The 20,333-nt window shown below is 62.1% G+C and overlaps 2 protein-coding genes across 2 annotated transcripts; one reads left to right on the forward strand and one right to left on the reverse strand.

Moving 5' to 3' along the window:
* Positions 1–495: 495 nt before the first annotated feature.
* On the forward strand, positions 496–2,859 carry CCDC8 (coiled-coil domain containing 8). The gene has a single exon (XM_030299634.1). It carries the CDS (start codon positions 1,186–1,188, stop codon positions 2,698–2,700), a length of 1,515 nt encoding a protein of 504 aa, XP_030155494.1. The 5' UTR covers positions 496–1,185; the 3' UTR covers positions 2,701–2,859.
* Positions 2,860–9,914: 7,055 nt separating this feature from the next.
* PNMA8B (PNMA family member 8B) lies at positions 9,915–14,752 on the reverse strand. The gene is given in 8 exon segments (XM_032591291.1): positions 9,915–10,081; positions 10,084–10,177; positions 10,179–10,414; positions 10,417–10,455; positions 10,458–10,528; positions 10,620–10,926; positions 10,929–11,363; positions 14,716–14,752. Coding segments are annotated over 8 exon segments (1,386 nt in total).
* Positions 14,753–20,333: the final 5,581 nt, after the last annotated feature.

The raw sequence follows: 20,333 nt of genomic DNA on the forward strand, positions 1-20,333 counted from the left end.
CTGTGTGCGGAGTCCCACGCTGGAGGCTGGCACAAGAAGGCCCTGGTACCAATTTCTCCGCCAAGACGCATGGCAGGTACCAAAAGTCCCATGGTGCGAAAGGGTAACGGACACCGCCAGTGGCCTTCAAAAGGACTGCCCCGTTAGCGCACCCACCTTCCAGCGCTTGGCTGGAACCCGCACGTTTAGAATGGCAGGTTGGGGAACTGCCGCCTTTCTGGGGAAAGGTGCTGACGTGGGCCTCGGCGGGCGATCGGCTGGGAAGCGACGGCCCCAGCGAGGCCCGCAGCGCGGCCACACCCCTGTGCGGGAGGGGAGCGAGGGCGCCCCGAAGGGAGTGGACAGCCCCCCTGTCAGTCTTCCCGAGTCGGGGAGTGTAAGATGAGAAGGGGGAAGGTGGGCCTCCCCCTCGGGGAGAGCGAGGAGGAACTTCCTGCCCGCGCGCGCGCGCTCCTCGGTGCCGAGCGCACGGGCTGGGAGGCCGTAGGCGCGTCAAGGTCAGCCTGGACGGGGGTGGCTGCCTGCCTGGGGGCGGGAGACCCTCCGGGGGGCTGGGCTGCGGCCTCCGAGCGCCTCGGCCATATTGAACAGCCACGGCTGAGTCGTCTTTGTCTGCGAAGTCCTCTCCCAAGCTGCAGGCGAGTCCCCGAGGCAGGAAGAGCCACGGGGCAGCCCGTGCGCCCCAACTCGGAGCCCGTGCACCGCGTTCGCAGCTGGCCGGTGGGCTTTGAGCCTCAGGACCCATCTCACCCCCGGCCCACGTAAGCATCCCCGGGGGTTGATTCCCGCCACTCCTTGGTGGGGAGCCGGACTTGACCAAGACTGGACTCGGTTGCGGGCAGAGAAGTTAGGAGGGGCTGGCTCCTCCTTGGCTGGAGAGGTGAGACCCTCCGGGCAGTTCGGCCGCGACCCCCCACCCCCAAGACCCAGGCCTACTTGTAGTGTGGGGTCGTTGCCCCCACCCCAGCTTTCACCCTGGAGATCTTAAAGACCCTCGAGAAAAGCCACGTGGGGGGCTGGTTCCCCTGGGGCTTCCTCCCATCCCCCGACTGCCTGATCCTGTGGAGCGTTCCAGATGTCTGCAAAGACGTGGATCTGGATGTCCTCGTGGAAGCCTTGAAACCCGTGGGGACCTTTAAGAAGATTGGCAAGGTGTTCCGCAGGGAGGAGGACTCCACGGTGGGGATGCTGCAGATCGGGGAGGACGTCGACTATTTGCTCATCCCCCGGGAGGTCAGGCTGGCCGGAGGCGTGTGGAGGGTCATCTCCAAGCCGGCCACCAAGGAGGCCGAATTTCGGGAGCGGCTGACCCAGTTTCTGGAGGAAGAAGGCCGCACGCTGGAGGACGTGGCCCGCATCATCGAGAAGAGCACCCCACACCCGCCCCAGCCCCCCAAAAAGCCCAAGGAGCCCCGAGTGAGGAGGAGAGTCCCGCAAATGGTGACCCCTCCCCCGCGGCTGGTCGTGGGCACCTATGACAGCAGCAACGCCAGCGACAGCGAGTTCAGTGACTTCGAGACCTCCAGAGGCAAGGGCGACAAGGGTCACAACGGCCCGGGGCGCGGCAGGAGGGTGCGCAAAATGCCTGTCAGTTACCTGGGCAGCAAATTTCTGGGGAGCGACCTGGAAAGCGGGGATGACGAGGAACTGGTGGAGGCCTTCCTGCAGCGAGGGGAGAAGAAGCCCAGCGCGCCCCCTGCCCGCCGCCGCGTGAACCTGCCGGTGCCCGTGTTTGAGGACAACCCCAGGCCGCAGCTGTCCAAGGCGGACAGGTGGCGAGAGTACGTCAGCCAGGTGTCCTGGGGGAAGCTGAAGCGGAGGGTGAAGGGCTGGGCGCCGAGGTCCAGCCCCGAGGTGGGCGAGGCCCGGCAGGCCTCTCCCGGGGTGGAGAGGGACGGGGCATGGGCGCCAGGCAGGGCCAGCCTGGGGGATAATGTGGGCAACGCAGGAGGCGGCCAGGCGCCCGAGACTGCCCCAAGACGATGGAGGCCCAGAATCAACTGGGCCTCTTTCCGCCGTCGTAGGAGGGAGGAGGCAGCAGCATCCACAGTTGAGGCGGCAGAGGCTGCAGACGATCAGAGGGCAGAGGCTGCAGACGATCAGAGGGCAGAGGCTGCAGACGATCAGGGGGCAGAGGCTGCAGACGATCAGGGGGCAGAGGCTGCAGACGATCAGAGGGCAGAGGCTGCAGACGATCAGGGGGCAGAGGCTGCAGACGATCAGGGGGCAGAGGCTGCAGACGATCAGGGGGCAGAGGCTGCAGGTAATCAGAGGGTGGAGGCTATAGCTAATCAGAGGGCAGAGGCCATACCCGTCCAGGGGGCAGAGGCTGAGGATAATCCCGGGGCAGAAGCCGTAGCTGTCCAGAGGGCAGAGGTTGCAAATAATCGGAGGGAAGGGGCTGCAGATAATCAGAGGGCAGAGGCCCCAGTTGTCCAGGAAGCTGAAGCCTCACCTGCCGGGGTGGCCACAGGGGCAACCCAGGGAGCTAGGGCCCGGAAACAGGTCAAGACAGTGAGGTTCCAGACTCCTGGACGTTTCTCATGGTTTCGCAAGCGGCGGAGAGCCTTCTGGCACACTCCTCGGTTGCCGACCCTGCCGGAGAGAGTCCCCAGGGCAGGCGAGGCCAGGAGCCTTAGGGTGTTGAGGGCAGAGGCCAGAGCAGAAGCGGAGCAGGGAGAACGAGAAGACCAGCTGTGAGGTGAGGGCAGGGGTGCCCCGGACCACACCGCCACCAGCCACGCTTTCGGCCACGCAAGGCACGGTCCTCCTCTCCCGCACTTGGATGGAGACGGTCTTCCTGCCTCCGTACTTGAAAATGGAGGTCGGGGCGCCTGGGTGGCTCGGTCGGTTGGGCATCCGACTTCGGCTCGGGTCATGATCTCGCGGTTTGTGAGTTCGAGCCCCGCGTCGGGCTCTGTGCTGACAGCTCGGAGCCTGCTTCGGATTCTGTGTCTCCCTCTCTCTCTGCCCCTCCCCTGCTTGCGCTCTGTCTCTCAATAATAAATAAACGTTAAAAAAAATTAAAAAAAAAAAAAAGAAAGAAAGAAAGAAAATGGAGGTGAAGCAAGGGCCAGGCCATGGACCTCCCCCCTCTACCCCACATCCCTCTTTCTTGTTAAAATTCGTTCATGCATTGAGTTTTTTTAAATACAGACTCTTTCTGGACACCCAAAGAATGTAAAGAAAGAGACCCATGGGGAAGACTTGCATCACCTATGATCTGAACTTGCTCATATGCAGCTTTAGGTGCTCGGCTTGAAAAAAAAAAAGGGAGGGGGGAAAGGCTGGGGAGAAATTCCCTCCCCTCCCCCTTCCCCCTCTCCTTTCTGCCTGCGCACTTAGCATTGACGGCCTCCTTGAACTTAAAAAATGGGCACAAGCCAACATGCAAATAAAAATGTTTACAAAGCGATCTTTTCCTGGCTTTGGACCTGGCCACTGAGGAATGCGCCAGGGTGATCTTGTCACTCCCTTGTGTCCCCTCCAGTCCCACCCTCTAAGATGGTGACCTGTGTTTATGTCGCTTTGCGAGCCATTCCCTCCCTTCCCCGCCCCCCACCCCCACCCCCGGCTGTGCCCCCTGGGTTCGGGCCCAGGGCCCGCAGTTTACACATTTCACCTGACCCTGGTTACAAGGTAGAGAAGAAGGGGACCGTGTCCACAATTCAGATCCCGGGGCCCTTCACACCAGAGCTGCGGATTCGCTGAAGGTGGCTGGGTGGCCCAGGAATCTGTTTCCATTAAGCCCCACCAACATCCCCAGGGGCAGACTGGCCACAGGCCACATCGGAAACGCTTTGCAGGGCGCCTGGGTGGCTCAGTCCGTCAAGCGTCCTTGACTTCAGCTCAGGTCATGATCACGATGGCGGTTCGCGGGTTCGAACCTCACGTCGGGCTCTGTGCTGACAGCTCGGAGCCCGCTTTGGATTCTGTGTCTCCCTCGCTCTCCGCCCCTCCCCCGCTCGCGCTCTGTCTCTCAAAAATGAATAAACGTTAAAAAAAACTCTTTGCAATAGAAACAGTCCAAAAAGCAGGATTGCGGCGTAGCATGTAGTGGGCTGTGACTGGTGCTTATAATCAGGGAGAGATTGGGTTGCTAAGGCCCCGTGGGCACTGGCGGGCATCTCTCTGTGTCCCCCAACCCCAGCTCCACCAGTGAAAACCAGCAAACCGCCACACCCCAGCCTAGCTGAAGGCCGGAGGAAAAGGAGGTCGTGGAGCAGGGAGGCCTGAAGGCCAGCCCTGTCCTGTGCCTGCACTCCTGGCCTGAGCTTCTCAGTTTTGTTTTGGAACTAAAGAATGACATGCTGTCACCTGCTCCCTCCCCGGAAGTAGTCCCTGCTAAGAGGCCCTTTGCACCTGTGGGGTTTGGAAGAAAGACAGGGTGTGGACCCCACCGGGAGGGATGGACTTTGCTGCGGGCGAGGGAATAACCAGGCTAGACCCGGCCATTCCAGGAGTGCCCAGCCTTCTGGCATCCAGGTGGGTGGTGGCCTGGGGTCTGTGACTGCTGCCCGTCTGGGAGAACAGCAGCCATGTGACCACGGGGGGCCTAGCCGGCTTGGGTTGCCGGAAGGTGACAGAAGGTGGGAGCGGAGATTGCCAGAGACACCAGGAGAGGCTCAGGGGTCTGGGGCAAAGCCAAACACCCGCCGATTCTCGGTTTGTCGCTCGCACCCCAGCGTTAGAGGCACGAGCATACATCAAGGCCCGGAAAGCAGAGGTCCCTGGGGTTACCTGAAATTCTACCAGGGTTTTTATACTATTTTTTTTTAAGCTTATTTATTTTGAGAGAGAGAGCGCGCACAAAGGGGAGGGGCAGAGGGAGGGAGGCAGAGAATCCCAAGCAGGCTCCACGACGTCAGGGCTGAGCCCAACACGAGGCTCAAACTCACAAACCGTGAGATCACGACCTGAGCCGGAATCAAGATTCCCACGCTTGACCGTCGGAGCCACCCAGGTGCCCCAATACTATTTATAATCCAAGGGGATTTCATTTACTGCTTGAAGGGCCCAGTCCCCAAATGCAACCCACCTGATGTCTCCAGGGTTGTGGTTTCACACATACCAGGATTTTCCTGGAGAGAAGCCCCAGAAAATTAGAATGTTGTCTCCAGACTAGGCTTGGTCTGGATGTGCCCAGCCACCCCTAGACGTCCCCAAAGGGAAAAATAATGGAACACCTCCACCCTGCAACACGGTGGTGTGATATGACAGGAGAAACCTGTTATGGGGGGACATTCGGGGGGGACAGAGTAAGGAGGGATTTGGAGCCTGGGTCACCCCTAGCACCAACCCTTACAAGCTGTGCAAACTTGGCTGGTTACTCTTTGTGCCCCTACTTACTCATCTGAACGGGGGATCTTTCTAGATACGGAGCTTTCCTCCCAGGGCTGCTGAAGGACTGAAGGAGATGGAATGTGTTGGAATTCAAATCCGCCGCAACGGACATCATCTGTCCTATTCCTGTTATACACCAGAGGCGGTCAGTTCCTCACGAGACATCTCAGCCCTGATTGGGGCCCCGGGGACGGTGGTTTCCCCATCCTGGCTGGTGTGGAATGACCCGGGAGCTTTCAAACACCCCCGCCCGGCCCGCACGCTCAGAGACGCTCACCGAACTGGCGCAGGTGTGGCTGGGGCATCCAGAGCCCTAAGGCTTCCAGATGATTCCACTGTGCACCCGGGACTGCGCACGGATCCCCCCAGGGCTCCGGGAGATAATCAGACCCCACAGCAGGCCCGTCTCAAGCTGGGCGTGCATCAGAATCCTCTGGAAGGCCTTCTAAGACACAGACTTGCAGGATCCCAACCCCAAGTCATTCCTTCCGTCTGGGGTGGGCTCAAGGATATGCATCTCTAGCTCCAGCGGAGGCTGATGCTGCTGATCTCGGGACCTCCCTTGACGGGCCGCTGCCTGACGTTCAAAGGCCACGTGGAGCTCTGGCCCTTTAAGGTCCTGGGCCGGTGGCTGCAGCCTCCGGCGCCCTCCGGGGGAGCCCGCGCCGCGCGCCTTGAACCAGCGGTCCTGGGGCGCCCCCTGGCGGGAGGCGTGGGAGCCGCAGGTCGTGCGGGCTGTCTCCCCTCTCGCGAGGGGTGGGACGTGGGCAGGGGGCGGCGCCGGTCGGCCCCGGAGCCCTCGACCTCCCCTCCGGAAGATGTGGGAGCCGACCCCGTTCCCAGGAGCGCCGGGACCCGAGCTGGCCGACGGGGCGGACGGGTCCGGCCCGAGCGTGCGGGCCGAGGTGGGGTCGGGGACGGGGTAAAGGGACACCGCGGCCACGTGGTCTGGAACGGTTCCGCGGTTCCGCGAGGGAGCCCCGGAGGAGGACGAATCCGGGTTCGAGCTCCCTTGCCCCGCCCCGGAGCCTCCCTTTCCTCGTCTGGGAAATGGCAGTGAAAACCTGCCTTCCTCCAATTCCGCCACGCCTGTTCTGTGCGCAGAATCCAATAAGGACGCACACGACGGCCCGAATCTCTCCCCCACCAACTGACCCCGCGGGGACACAAACAGCGCGGGAGGCTGGCCCCGGTGGGGACCGTGATCCCACGTGAGCGACCGCTAGGCCCGCGCCTCCCGAAGGAGCCTCCCTCGGGCACCGGCCCGCCCCAGCCCTCACCTCTTCGGGTCTTCGCCCAAAGGTCGCCTCGTCAGCGAGGGCTGCCTGGCCCCCCGCCCCCCGAACTAGGCGCTAGTTGCAAACCCTGCGCCGCCCACGCTCGCCCCGCGGCCTCCCGGTGTCGTGCATCAGCGTGCACTTCTCCGGCAGCGTCTTTTTTCCGTCCCCGGGCCCACGACGCTCCGCAAGGGTCTGCACTTGGCGTGCGTCCTGCCGCCGCGCCAGCGCCGAGCACCGGGCCTGGCTCCGGGTCCCGCGCGGCCCGCCCCGTCCCTCCCGCCTCCTCCGGCCGCCACCGAGAGGTGACCTCGGTGTCCTCGGGGCCGCGGGTCCTCGGGAGCGGGGGACAGCGGGAAGGCGGGGGGCGGGGGGCGGGGGACGCTCTCCGGGAGCCGCTCGCGCTGCGGCGTGGGCGGCAGGGACGCGGTCCCGGGACTCCCGGGTCCCTCCTCGGGGAAGTCTGCTGCTTGGTGGAACCCTTCAGCGCGGCGACCTGGGCTCCGGGCTGCGGCGGTACCTCCCCCGGGGGCCCCTGGGCCACCTGCCCTGTCCTTCTGCACTTTGGCCCGCGATGGCCGCGTCACCCATTCCCTCCACGAACCCCCCCCCCCACACACACACAGATACAGTCCGTGGGTCATCTGGAAACACGTGGGTGTGGCAGGTGGCTGTCAGAGCTCTGAAAAAGGGGGCATGTGAGGGGAGGGTTACATTTTTCGCGGGGTGGTCAGGGAAGCCCTCCCTGGGACTGGGACAGTTGAACAAAGGCTGGAATGAAGTGAAGGATGGAGCCTTGCAAACGTCCTGGGGAGAAGCACTCCAGGCCGCGGAAGGGGTGGGGGGGGCAGCAGGTGCAAAGGCCCTGAGGCAGGAATAGGCCCCAAATGTTAATCTGTAGGGACAAAGAAAAACTCTAAAGGGTTTGGGGAAGGGAGACACCGAATCACACATCAGACTGATCTAAAAGGGCCCCTCTGTGGCCTGTAGCCATGTATGGATGAGGACTCCGAAGGGAGGCAGGACCCCCAGGGAGGAGTGGCGATAGTTCCCCTCAGTCTGGGTCCATGGCAGACCTATGGCACAAGGGCCAGGGGACAGGCCTTGAGCTGAAGCCTGGGAGTTGGGTGCTGGGCATAGACAGCAACAGGCCACAGAGCAGGGTGAAGCAGCCACCCTGAGGTGGGAGGTGGAGAAGGAGGCCTCCATTCGCCTTCCTGAGGGGCCCCAGGGGACAGGGGCTCCAGGAGAGGAGCCCAGAGATGCTCCGCCCTCCTGCCCCGCCCCCAGGCGGCTGCAGAGGCCACTGAGACCAGGGCCATCGCCCCCAGGGAGGACGGGCTTCCTCCCCAGCCCCAGAGCATCCTGACTGCTGCCAGGTGATCTCAGTCACTGTCCTTGGAGGTCCCTGCAGCCCTGAGACTCCTTCTGGCGCAACTGAAGCATTCTGGTGTCCCGAGGTGGGGGTAGGACAGTGCAGTCCGGCCGTGGGGACACCCCCGGGCCCCTGTGCCTTCCTGGAGACGTGGAGGGAGGGCCCTCCTGGCACGATGGGCCCGTCACCGCCTGGGGACGGGAACTCTGGCCCGGGCACACACGCAGCCCCAGGACGAGGGGACGAGAAACAGCAGGCAGCCCAGAACGAGGGTCCACCTCCCCACCCAGACACCGCCGGGCACCGAAGCAGCTACGCGGGGACAGCAGGTGCTGACCGGACAGCGCGGAGCCGAGAGCCTGGGGGCTCAGGGCTGGGCTGCAGCTCCCTCCTGGGGACATTCCTTCCTCTCAACACAAGACCCTGGGCGGCTCCTGCACTGGCTGGACTGGCCCTGCCCCCTCAGGCGCCGCCTCGGGGTCCTTCCCGTGTTTACTTCACTCAGAGGGAGAAACGGGGACCCTTCGTCCTCTTCAGCCGGGGCTGCAAGGCCAGCGCCTAGGGGTCGGTCAGCCCACGGGACCCGAGGAAGGGGACAGCTGTAGGGACAGCGGGGATGGGGGGTGAGGGGACCCCAGGCCTGTTGGAAGTGCGCTGCCCTCACTGCCACGGACAGAAGCCGGAAATCGGGATTTTATGTGATCTACCCAGAGGTGCAAATTTTGGCCAATAATTGAGATGTCTGGGAATCCCTGGGCGGCCTGAGTGGCAGATTCAGCCCGGGACGGTGGCAGGTGGCCGGCCTTGGGCTGGAGGAGCTGGGTCCCTTGTCTCAGCTGTGGCTGAGGGGGGCAGGGCTGCTGCTCTTTCCCTTGCTTCCTCCTCCTCCTCCCCTGCCCCCACCCTTCCCACCTCTCCTCTCTCCTCTTCTCCCACGGGACCTCTCCCCTCCCCTAGGGGCTGCTCCCTCTGCCCCTCACGTTCCTCTCTCTGGAATCATCTCCTCCCCCAAGCAGGGAGGATCAGCCTTCAGGCCTCGGCTACACGTGGGGAGAGTGGGTGTCAACCCACTGCCCAGCTGGGTGGCGGGGGCTCCATCCCAGATCCCAGGCCCCTGTGAGACTGGCTGGAGTGGGGGGACAGTGGCCCACAGACGCTGGCCAGAAGCAGGTCTCCGGAAACATGGGGGCCTCACGGAGAGCCAGAAGGAACCCTCTGGCATGGCTGGCCTCCCCACTGCCCCATGTCCCCCCACGTTCACCTCCCCCCCACGCTAACCGGTTGCCACCTGGGTGGCCCGAGACACCGGCCCATCACCTGGGGCTGCTGCCTTCCGGAGGGGCCGAATCTCTCTCCTTCTTCCCTGGGGATCGTCCCGCCACCTGCAAAGGAGGGACAGAGAGGGACCCGGGAGGCCGGCGGCGGGTGTCGCAGGGCGTCGGGGGAGGGGGTTGCCGGGATGCGGGGGTGAGGCCGCGCGTCTCCGGGTTCCCCTAGCGGCACTGGGGGGGGGGGGTCAGTCTCTGGCCGCCACGACCCTTCTCACTACCGGCCGACTTGGAGACGGGGGTGGGGGAGGGTGAGCAGCCGACCCCTGGCCTCGCCGGCCTCCGCAAGGGCCCCGGCGCCCCTTCTTTTCCCGGTTCACCGCCTTCCCCTCGGGAGCGACGCCAGCCCCACCCCACCCCACCCCCACCCTGCCGCGGCCTCCGCCTCCGCCTCCCCTGCCCCCACCCCGCCTCCTGCCCGAGCCCGACGGGGCGGCGCCCGCTTGGCCCGCGGCCTCCTGGACGCCCCGGCCTCGGGCCCCGACTCCCCGCTCCCCGCGGCCCCCGGCGCCGCCTCCGAGCCCGCGCCCGGCTCGCCTCCCGCGCGCCCGCACCTCCCGCCTTCCCGGGCGCCTTCCTGGGCGTCGCTCGTCAGCCCCGCCGGGTCCCCGCGCCCGTGGAGGGGGGCTCGGGCTCGGCCAGGCTGGAAATGCGCTCCCGGCGGCTCCCGCGGCCCGCGGCCTTCCGCAGGACCCCGGCGTCCACCCGGCGGCCCGCCTCGTCCACCTTCTCGCGGGCTCCGCGAGTGTCCCGCGCCGGACGGGCAAGACCGCGGGGAGGGCCGCTGTCTGGCCTCGCTTGTCGCTCCAGCCCAGTGACTCCCTCACCCGAGCGACTCTCAGCACCTCCCCTCCCCGCCACGGCCCACGGATCCCGCGGGTCCGCACAGGCCGCGATGGCCACAAACTCGGGACTGTCCACCCTCTCGTCTCCTGCCTCCCCGTTTCGCTGCGACTGGCTTTCGGGAGCGTCGCTGTCCCTGCGCTCCTGCTGCCACGTGTCTCTCACCGCCAGCAGGGCCACTAAAGCCGGGCCGCGCCGCCCTGGGCGCCGGGCTTCTCCCCTGTGGAGGCTGAGGGCCTCGCCCCCCGCGGCTCTGCCTCCGCCCGCTCCTGCTTGGCTTTGTCCGTCCCGTCACCAGGGCCAAGAACTCGCGGGGACCCGCTCCTCCGCCCGCGTCGCTCTGCAGGGCCCACTCCTTCTTCCTGAGCGCTCAGGTCGTCCCGGATCACCATCCCCAGAGAGTCGTCGGACGCCCGCCTGGCTCTCTCTCCTGGCCCTGCTGGGCCCACCTACCTGTTGCCTCTGGCTGTGTTTCTGCGAGCCCGGCGGCCCTTCCCTGGGGGGAGCCGGCCTTCCTGGGGCGGGCCCTGAGCCCCGGGCCTGGGTCTCGAAGCCAAGCGGGAGAGGGGGGCGTGTCCCCGGGGCCTGCAGCGCCTGCCGCCTGCCTCCGAGGGCCTCTCATCCAGCAGCAGGCCTTTCATCTGCCTCAGGACCCTTGTGTCCTCCGCGCGGTCGTGACACAGAACCCTCCGGACGCCGCCCTTGCCCGGGATCTGTGTGGGCACGGAGGCGTGATTTATGGCCTCCGCAAACTCCACCGGGCGGCCTCGGCCTTCTGGTCCCTCGCGGCCCTAGTGTTGCACAGCCTGCACGTGCCGGGGCGGGGGTGGGGGGGCAGGAAGGCCGGCTGCAAGACGGCTTCGACGGCCGCCTCCTCCAGGCCCTCCGGGATGCCGGTGACCAGTAGGGCCCGTGCATGTCCGCGCGCAGCCCCCTGCCCCGGTGGCGCAAAAGCTTGGCGCCCATGGTGCCTCCTGCCCACGGGCACAGATCGCCGGGGGGGGGGGGGGAAGCCCGCAGCGGACTCGGGCTGGGGCGCCCTGTGCAAATCCGGCCCTGGAACAGCGCTGCAGGCCTTGGGGTTCAGGTTCCAGCGAATGTGGCCAGGCTGAGAGCTGGGGGTCTCGGGGCTCCCTCTGCCTCTAGCCGGCTGATGCGGCGGCCTTTCTGATGCCCCCTCTCCTGGGCTGTTGGAGGCTCCGCGGGGGGGAGGGGGGGTGTCTACGTGTCACGTTCAGGGATGCCGCCAGCCAGGCTGCGATGCCCTTTTTCCCTGACAGCGGCCTGAGTGACGGGGCTCCTGCTCAGGTGCCCCGGAGGGCGGCGCCGTGGTCACCTTAGCGGCGAGGGGAGGGGAGCGGGGTCCGGCCGAGTCCGGGCGCTCACCTGCTCTCCAATCCAAGCAATGGCGAGGCGACCCGACTTCTAGGTCCTACGCCTGCGCGGATGGGCGCGCCCCTCCCCCAGCTGGGCCCGGTCTCCGTGGTAACGCTGAGGGCTGGAGAGGGAGTCGGCGTCGCCGGGGTCCAAAGTGCTGCTCCAAAGGACAGGAGGAAAGGAGGACGTGGAGACAGGCGGTCCCACCTGCACTGATGAGCCCAAAAAGGCCAAATCCACAGGGGACAGCGAGACGTCAGGACCGGACCTCCACGGTCCCCTTCGGGACAGTCCAGGTTTCAGCCGGATGTAATCCCGTCCCCTGTGTACAGGTGGAAGTCAGGATGTGACGCCGAAGTCTAGGAGGCCTTGGCCTCACACAGTGGTACCAGGACTCCTTCTCGGGGAAGGAGCCCTGTTCAGCGTGACGGGTGTCACCCACGCGTCAGTAAGGGTCCGCGGGCTTCATATGTGAGGTGTATATATCATTGAGGGTATACAGACCTCATTCCCGGAGACCACGCTTCATTCTTGCTCGTATTCCTGGGTCGGAAATGGCACCTACAATCAGTCGTGTGTGTGTGTGTGTGTGTGTATATATATCATTTTGTATGTGTATAATCTTCAGTGAAATCAGACCTGAATTCCGGTTCCCAGAGAAAGCATTTGCCCCTGGCGGGGGGCCATTCACGGTGTGAATATCACAGGTACTCTAGACACGTTTCTTTCACATCGTTTATCTGCCCACTCTATGTAAATCAGGCTCTGTGGTCCAGCCGTCCCATGTCTATCCTAGTTCTCCTTCTCCAGTCCCCCCGCCTCCCCCAATCCCGGGAAGATTTCTGAACTGCCCCCAGGCCTGGGTTCCGCTCCTCTGTTACACGGCAATAACCATGAACCCTACCTCCTAGGACTCTGATGGGGGTTAAAGTGGAGGATCCATGAAAGAAAGCCCTTTGGAACAGATGCTGGCCCAGAGTGGGTGTTCCCTAGAAGGTCACCGCCGTGGAAATCATTTATTGAGGACTTAGCATTATATAAGCACTTGTTAAATAAAATGAGGCATCCAAACACCTTGGGCTTTTTTTTTTTTTCTTTCTCTTTTATGTAGGAAGAGAGTTTATAGCAATGTTACCATGGCTACGGGAAGGGGGGGACCAAACTGCTTACTCACTTCCCTACCAACCCCCCTGAAGCCCTTCCTATTTTCCCTGCTTTTCCCTTCTCTTACCTTCCTGATCTCCCTGTGGATGGGACCCTTGTCTCCAGAGCAAAGTGGTCCAACAGAAATCTAATTGGAGCCCCAAAGGCAAGCCACATGTGTCATGTTGAACTTGCTCTGGCCGCCTTCAGTAAATACAAGGAAGCAGGGGGATTTCATTTCATTCTAAGAACAGGCTCCACGGGGCGCCTGGGTGGCTCAGTCGGTTAAGCGTCCGACTTCAGCTCAGGTCACGACCTCACGGCTCAGTTCCTGAGTTCGAGCCCCGCGTGAGCCTGCTTTGGATCCTCTGTCCTCCTCTCTCTCTCTCTGCCCCTCCCCTGCTCGCCCTATCTTAACAATAAAATAAAATCATTTTTTTTAAAAAAGGATGGATGTCGTGTATCCTGAAATGTACACAATACGACCATTTACGTATCATCAATTCGAAACAATTAATTTTTTTAATTTTTTATTCTTGAGGGAGAGAGAGAGAGAGAGGGAGAGAAGGAATCCCAAGCAGGTTCCTTGCTGGGACGCCCGTGAACAGCCCTGACTTGTTCCATATCTTCCATGCCCCTCAGATGTACCACCAGGCATTCACGTCTGTGCAGAATCGATTTACAAGGATCTGAGCCCAGAATCCAACTCTGCTTTATACATAAACATGATGCATCTTTTTTTTTTAATTTTTTAAGAAGTTTTTTTCATTTTTGAGACACAGAGAGAGAGAGAGAGAGCGCAAGCAGGGGAGGGGCAGAGAGAGAGGGAGACACAGAATCCGAAACAGGCTCCAGGCTCCGAGCTGTCAGCACAGAGCCCCACGTGGGGCTCGAACCCACAAACCGTGAGATCCTGAACTTGTTACGGAACCGGGCTGGAACGCTGGCGGAAAAACCAAGCGGCACTCAGAGATCTTGGTGGATCGGAGATTCATTTAACACCGGCGGGCTCAGAGGAGACCGTTTCTCCAAAGATCTGAGCCCCGAATGCGAGCGGGAAGGGTAATTTATAGTTGTAAGCCTTCATATTTCGGGGGGGGGGAGGGTTCGCGCACGCAGCAAAGGAAGAAGAATCTGGACGAGGGGTCTCTAAGCTAGAGACCAGAGTTTGTTTTAGCCCCATGGGCCACCTTTGGCGTATTTTATTCACTTGTCCAACAACGTGAGCTGAAGTTGGACGCTTAACCGACTGAACCACCCAGGCGCCCCCACGACACGTCTTTCCAAACACGGTTTTCATTGCCACTGACCATGCCCGCTTTTATTCTAGTGTCTGTGCCCCACTTCCAAGTAATTCCATCTGGCCTCCCCTCCCCTTACCTCTACATCCACACTTGGTCATGAACGGCAGGTGCGATCATCTGTCCTCTTCACCCCACTTTCTGGCTGCTGTGTCCCCCCAGAAGCTGGCCCCATTCATTTCTCTCCCGGGAGGTGGGGGTGGGGGCGGGAAGTGGGGCAGACTGGGTGGGGACATGGTCCCAGAAGCCAAGTAGAGAATTAGAGAGTCTCAGAAACTTCCGGAAGAAGACTGTGGCACCCAAGAAACGGAAACATTGCAGAAGCTCCAGGGCACAGGATCGGAGTAGGCCTTGAACTCTGAGCCCTGTGAGCGAACGATCACACGGGCACCAGCCAGGCAGGGCGATAGGAAGCCCGAATGCCCTGCCCAGCCCTGGCTGTTGCCTCCACGGTTCCCATAGAAACAGCTGGAAGAGAAGGGCATATCAAATGCTTGGCACAATTCTTCTCCCACCTCCCTGTGTCTGAGGGGAAGGAAAACAGAACAAAATAAAAAACCTGAGTCTACTTGTGAAGTGGCAAAAGCAACCACTGGGACAGGGGTTCTCATAGTGCGCTCCAGGAACCCTTAGGGGTTCCCAGAGGCACTTCAGGGGGTCCATGGATCAAACCTGTGGTCACGAGAGGACTAACGCGTTATTTGCCTTTTTCCCTCTCAGTCTCTCACCAGTGTTCGGTGGAATTCTCCAGAGGCTACGCGGCATGGCGATGTTGCAACTGGCTGAACGCAGAAGCAGGTAAGAGGATCCAGTAACCTCTGTTGAATCAGACACGAAGGAGATTTGCAAGAACATAACACAACGCCATTCTCCTCTTGAATTGGTTGATTTGGGAAAATAATAGCTATTTAATTAATTAATTTAGTTAGTTAGTTTTTTAATGTTTTTATGCATCTTTGAGAGAAAGAGAGAGACAGAGCGCGAGCAGGGGAGGGGCAGAGAGAGGGGGAGGCACTGAATCGGAAGCAGGCTCCGGGCTCTGAGCCATCAGCACAGAGCCCGACGCAGGCCTCGAACCCACGGACCTCGAGATCATAACCTGAGCCGAAGTCGGACGCTTCACCGACTCAGCCAGCCGGGTGCCCCTGGATAACTTGTCTGAGAGCTGTTCCCCGCTTTGGTTACTCAAAGCGTCCTTTGCTTAGAGCCCTTGTGGGTAAGGTGTCTCAGAGCGACCGTCGTTAATACGTCTCGTCTGTAATTCTGCCCGCCGGGTGGAGTCGCACAGCCCATTTCACCTTTTTATCGTTCCCTCCTCCAAGGCGAGACACCGATCACGGTTTTAAGACACGGCTGCAAGTTCTGGGTCGTCCCTAGAGGTGGGGGTCTGCATCCCCCTTCCTTGAACCTGAACCCGGGCGAGCTTTGCGGCTGCCCCCAGTGATAACGTGTCGACAGAAGGCTTTTGTGTGCAACTCAGCTGCCGGGCTGCGAGGACGCCTGATTCACACGGATAGACCACTTGGAGGCACGCCAGTCCTCCTCCGGTCAGGCCACCCCACACCAGGCCCTGGTCACAGGAGAGACGAAGCCTCCAAGGGCTCCCAGACCTTTGACGTCGGTGTCACCTCAACCAAGGCCCCAGACCTCGTAGGGCTGAGAGGAGCTGTTCCCAACGGCGCCCTTTCAGCGCTGTTGACCGCAGAATCCATGAGCGTAAGCAAAAGTTGTGGTTTTATGGCCCGAAGTTGGGGGTGGCGGGGTACCCAGCAGGAGTACGGGGCACACGCCTGTCTGCATCTCTCCCGCCTCCCCGCCCCCCACCCCACGCTGCTAAAGACGTGAGGATCCACACCCTCGCCCCATCCTCTTGGGCCGAGTGGGACAGTCCCTGGCACGCGTCCCAGATGCAGATTGCCGGGAGGTAGGGTCTGTGGACTGCTCATTCTCCCAAGTCCCCCAAGCCACCCAGTGCAAGGACTGTCCCCGTTCACGCCCCCACCGTTAGCGCTTGAGGATTCCCCGGGCCCCGACCCCCTCTCCCAACGCGGGACGTTATCCAGCCTTCGAAGATTTGTCTGTCTAATGAGTGCAAGGTGATGGCTCCTTCCTTGTTCCCTTCCCGCCGTTGTAGGACCTGGCATTTGCCCAAGACGGGGACAGAGTTGGGGGAGGGGGTCCCAGGCAGGACACCGTGGTCTCAGTTTCAAGGATCGGATCTATCTCGCCTGGGGGGGGGGGGAGACCCGAGCGGGCTGGTGTCAGAGGTTTGCTCCGTTCAAGTTGAGGCATTGGGCTCGCACCTGCCCATGACACGATCCCACTGACACACAGACCAACACGTTTACAAAAAACCCTGCACCCCTCACACACACCCACCTCTAACACACATCACACACACCTAGAGACATACACAGAAACCCAGTGTCCACTATCCCTCGCCCACTCTCGCCCTGCTGTGGGAGCCAGGAGGTCGTTCCTGCCCGTGCAAGGACAGAGCCCGCCCCAAGTGGCCTGCCAGACTCTTCCTCAATCCCAGCAGAGCCACCCGGAACTCGCCCTAGGTGGGGGGGGGGAGGGGGAGGGCAGGGAGCTCACACCCGTCCTCCACAAGGCGTCACAAACTTGACCCTGCCTCTCCCCTTTCTATGGCTCCAGGGCCCTCCTCGCGGCGGCCCTTGAGGCCCCTGCACACTGCAGTCCTGCCCTCCTCCCCGGGGGTCTGTCCAGCCTGGAGCACAGGGGTCGCACGTGAAGCTCCCCTCGGGAGGGATCCCTGTGTCCCCCCACCCCACCGCCCAAGGGACTGTGAACCCCAGGAGGGCAGGGCCTGGGCTGTCTCAGTCGTGGCTGGGTCTCCCGCTAGGCCGGAGCAGGCTCTGTGACAGCGTGTGGGGAAGGAAGATTAGCAAAGAAAGCAAGGAGAAAGGAGGGGAGAGAAGGAAGAAGAGAGGGAGGAAGGATCTGTAAAGCTCTGGCTTCTTTCTTTTCCGAGCTGTGTCCCCAAGCGCCCACCCGAGGGCGCTCTGAGCCAGCACATTCCCTCCTGCAGGGCCTCAGGCTCCCCGACAGACAAAAATGGATCATAACGACGAGGATTGCCGCGGAGCCCTTCTACCCAAAGCCCGACTGCGTCCTAGGAGTGCGCTGCAGCCGCCAGGCGCCTAACTCCACGCAGCAGCTCAGAGTAACTTACGAAGGAGGAAAGCGAGGCTCAGAGGCGTTGTTTAACTTTCCCAGGGTCACACGGCACCTAAACTGAAAAGAAGCTTCCAGCTCTGACCTTGGTGACCCAACAAAGTTGTGCTCCTTGGTCACATCCACCAGTCCCCACGGGCCTGGCCCTTACACTACCCCCCTTAGCCACACTCCGCCCCCCCCCCAACCATTCCATCTGGCCACTGGGGCCCTTGTAAACCAGCCACCTGGAAGGCACTTCTTCCCTTACGCTACCCGGCAGAGGGCCACCTCCTCCCTTCAGGCTCAGCTCAGTGTCACCTCCCACAGGAGGGAGAGCAGTGACCCTCACCCAGGAGATGCGCAGCCGTTCTGGGGAGGGAGCCGCTGTTCCCTGACCCAGAACCGGCTTCAGCTCTTCCGACCCATTTCCCCCCTGAGAATCCAGGCCTTTCCCTGGTAATGCTCACGTCTCTATGTGATTGTGGGAACCCCCTCCCCCACCACGGACCAGGTGGTTCCTGTGGGGACCACTAACCCTCACACACCCAAGCCTGGCCAATCAGAGAACTCATTCCCCTTCCCAATCCCTGTGATTGCAGGCACGTGACCCAACTGGTCCAATGGGAGTCGGTCCTCAGTCTCTGGCTGAATAAATGAATGAAAGGGCCCTGGAACCAGCCATGCCTGAAGCCCATCAACCCGAACATTTATAGTAACACGAGCCGATGAATCCCCTTTTCTGCTTAATCCAGGATAATTCGGGTTTCTGCACTTGGGACCCAACGAGTGTTGTGTAATGTGCCCCCTAAAACATTCTGCAAGCCCTGCCCGAAGAGAAGGTGCGCAGTGGGGCTCTCGGTGCCTGGCAGATAACACCTCTGGCTCCAAGGGCTGGGACAGGGCTTGGAGGGATAAAGAAAAGGGTCTTCCCGATTTCTCAGGCCCAGCACCACCACTTGCCATCCATTCTTGGGGCTTCTCGCTTCCCTCCAGGGACCCCAGGTCTCATACCAGCGGGGGACCAGCGAAGGCAGTCTCACTGCCCCCGTTGGAGCAGACCATCAGCGAGCAGTTTGTCAGACACGGCATTTAGGCTGAGGAGAAAGACATCACTGAGGGCGCCTGGGTGGCTCAGTCGGGTAAGCATCTGACTTGGGCTCAGGTCATGATCTCACGGTTCAGGAGTTCAAGCCCTGCTTTGGGCAAGACCCGCTTCTCTCTCTCTCTCTTTCTCTCTCTCTGATCCTCGTGGGATTCTCTTTCTCTCTCTGCCCTTCACTCACGTGCTCCCTCCCCCCCCCACTCTCTCTCTCAAAAAAAGAGGGACGCCCGGGTGGCTTAGTCAGATAAGTGTCCAACTTCAGCTCAGGTCATGATCTCACGGTTCGTGAGTTCGAGCCCCACGTCGGGTCTGTGATGACAGCACAGCACAGAGCCTGCTTCAGATTCTGTATCCCCTCTCTCTCTTTGCCCCTCCCCCACTCAAACATTGTCTCTTTCAAAAATACATAAACCTAAAAAAGAAAAAGAAAATCACTGGTTTCACATCTCATATCTTGCCCAGATAGAAGGAGGGGCGTTCCTCCTGTGGTCTGGGACTGGCTCACCACCACAGTGTGCCCAGAGAGGAGGGGAGGGGAGGGGAGAGGAGGGACAAGGCCTGGGGCTTGAGGAGACCGTTCTGGAAGCATCGTGGGGTGCGGCAGCCCTGCAACACACTGGGGCAGCGCTTTGAGTGTCCATGGGGGCAGTTATTGGGATATTATTAAAGTGAGCTCCTAGGGGTCCCTATGATATGATTATTAGTGGTGTCCCAGGAGCTCTCCCCGGAAGCCCAAAGCCCCGCCCGCTCAGCCTGGGTCTCATCTGGCCGCCTCTGGGCATGCAGCCCTGCCTGAGCAAGGCTTCTCTTGCCCTGTCACACCCAGGTTTAGCTTCAATTCAGACCCTGCCCTCCGGCCCTGAACATTAAACTCACCCCAGATGCAGAGTAACCCCCCCACCCCCCATTAAAAGCCCGGTTCCAGGAGATTGGCCCCGGGTCAGTGAGACCCAGTTCTCTGGGTGAGATGCACCGTCCTGAATCATGAAAGGGCCCAGTGAGCTCTTTAACACAAATGCTCAGCCCCTGGCAACAGCCTAAAAGTGGTTGCCATGGAGATGGCAACAGCCACCTCGGAGAGACGGATGCCAGCACCAGGCTTGGCAGAGAGAAACTGCCAGAATGAAGAAGAAGGCGGTGCCTGTTTCACACTTGGCTGGAGCGGGAGACCAGGGATCCAACCCAGGAGGGGCCAGCAGTTGGGGGGAGGGGGTGGGGGGGAGGGGGCTGCTCCCAGACACCTCACCCAGGCTGGTCTCAGGGCCAAGCCTGCAGGGAGCCTGGTCAAACCAGCAAAGACACGTAAGCTCCCCCCCCCCCCCCCGCGGAGCCTCCAACAGCCCAGGAGAGGGGGCATCAGAAAGGCCGCCGCATCAGCCGGCTAGAGGCAGAGGGAGCCCCGAGACCCCCAGCTCTCAGCCTGGCCACATTCGCTGGAACCTGAACCCCAAGGCCTGCAGCTCTGTTCCAGGGCCGGATTTGCACAGGGCGCCCCAGCCCGAGTCCGCTGCGGGCTTCCCCCCCCCCCCCCGGCGATCTGTGCCCGTGGGCAGGAGGCACCATGGGCGCCAAGCTTTTGCGCCACCGGGGCAGGGGGCTGCGCGCGGACATGCACGGGCCCTACTGGTCACCGGCATCCCGGAGGGCCTGGAGGAGGCGGCCGTCGAAGCCGTCTTGCAGCCGGCCTTCCTGCCCCCCCACCCCCGCCCCGGCACGTGCAGGCTGTGCAACACTAGGGCCGCGAGGGACCAGAAGGCCGAGGCCGCCCTGTGGAGTTTGCGGCGGCCATAAATCACGCCTCCGTGCCCACACAGATCCCGGGCAAGGGCGGCGTCCGGAGGGTTCTGTGTCACGACCGCGCGGAGGACACAAGGGTCCTGAGGCAGATGAAAGGCCTGCTGCTGGATGAGAGGCCCTCGGAGGCAGGCGGCAGGCGCTGCAGGCCCCGGGGACACGCCCCCCTCTCCCGCTTGGCTTCGAGACCCAGGCCCGGGGCTCAGGGCCCGCCCCAGGAAGGCCGGCTCCCCCCAGGGAAGGGCCGCCGGGCTCGCAGAAACACAGCCA

This window comes from Lynx canadensis, chromosome E2, assembly GCF_007474595.2.
Source record: "Lynx canadensis isolate LIC74 chromosome E2, mLynCan4.pri.v2, whole genome shotgun sequence".
Taxonomy (NCBI): Eukaryota; Metazoa; Chordata; class Mammalia; order Carnivora; family Felidae; genus Lynx; species Lynx canadensis.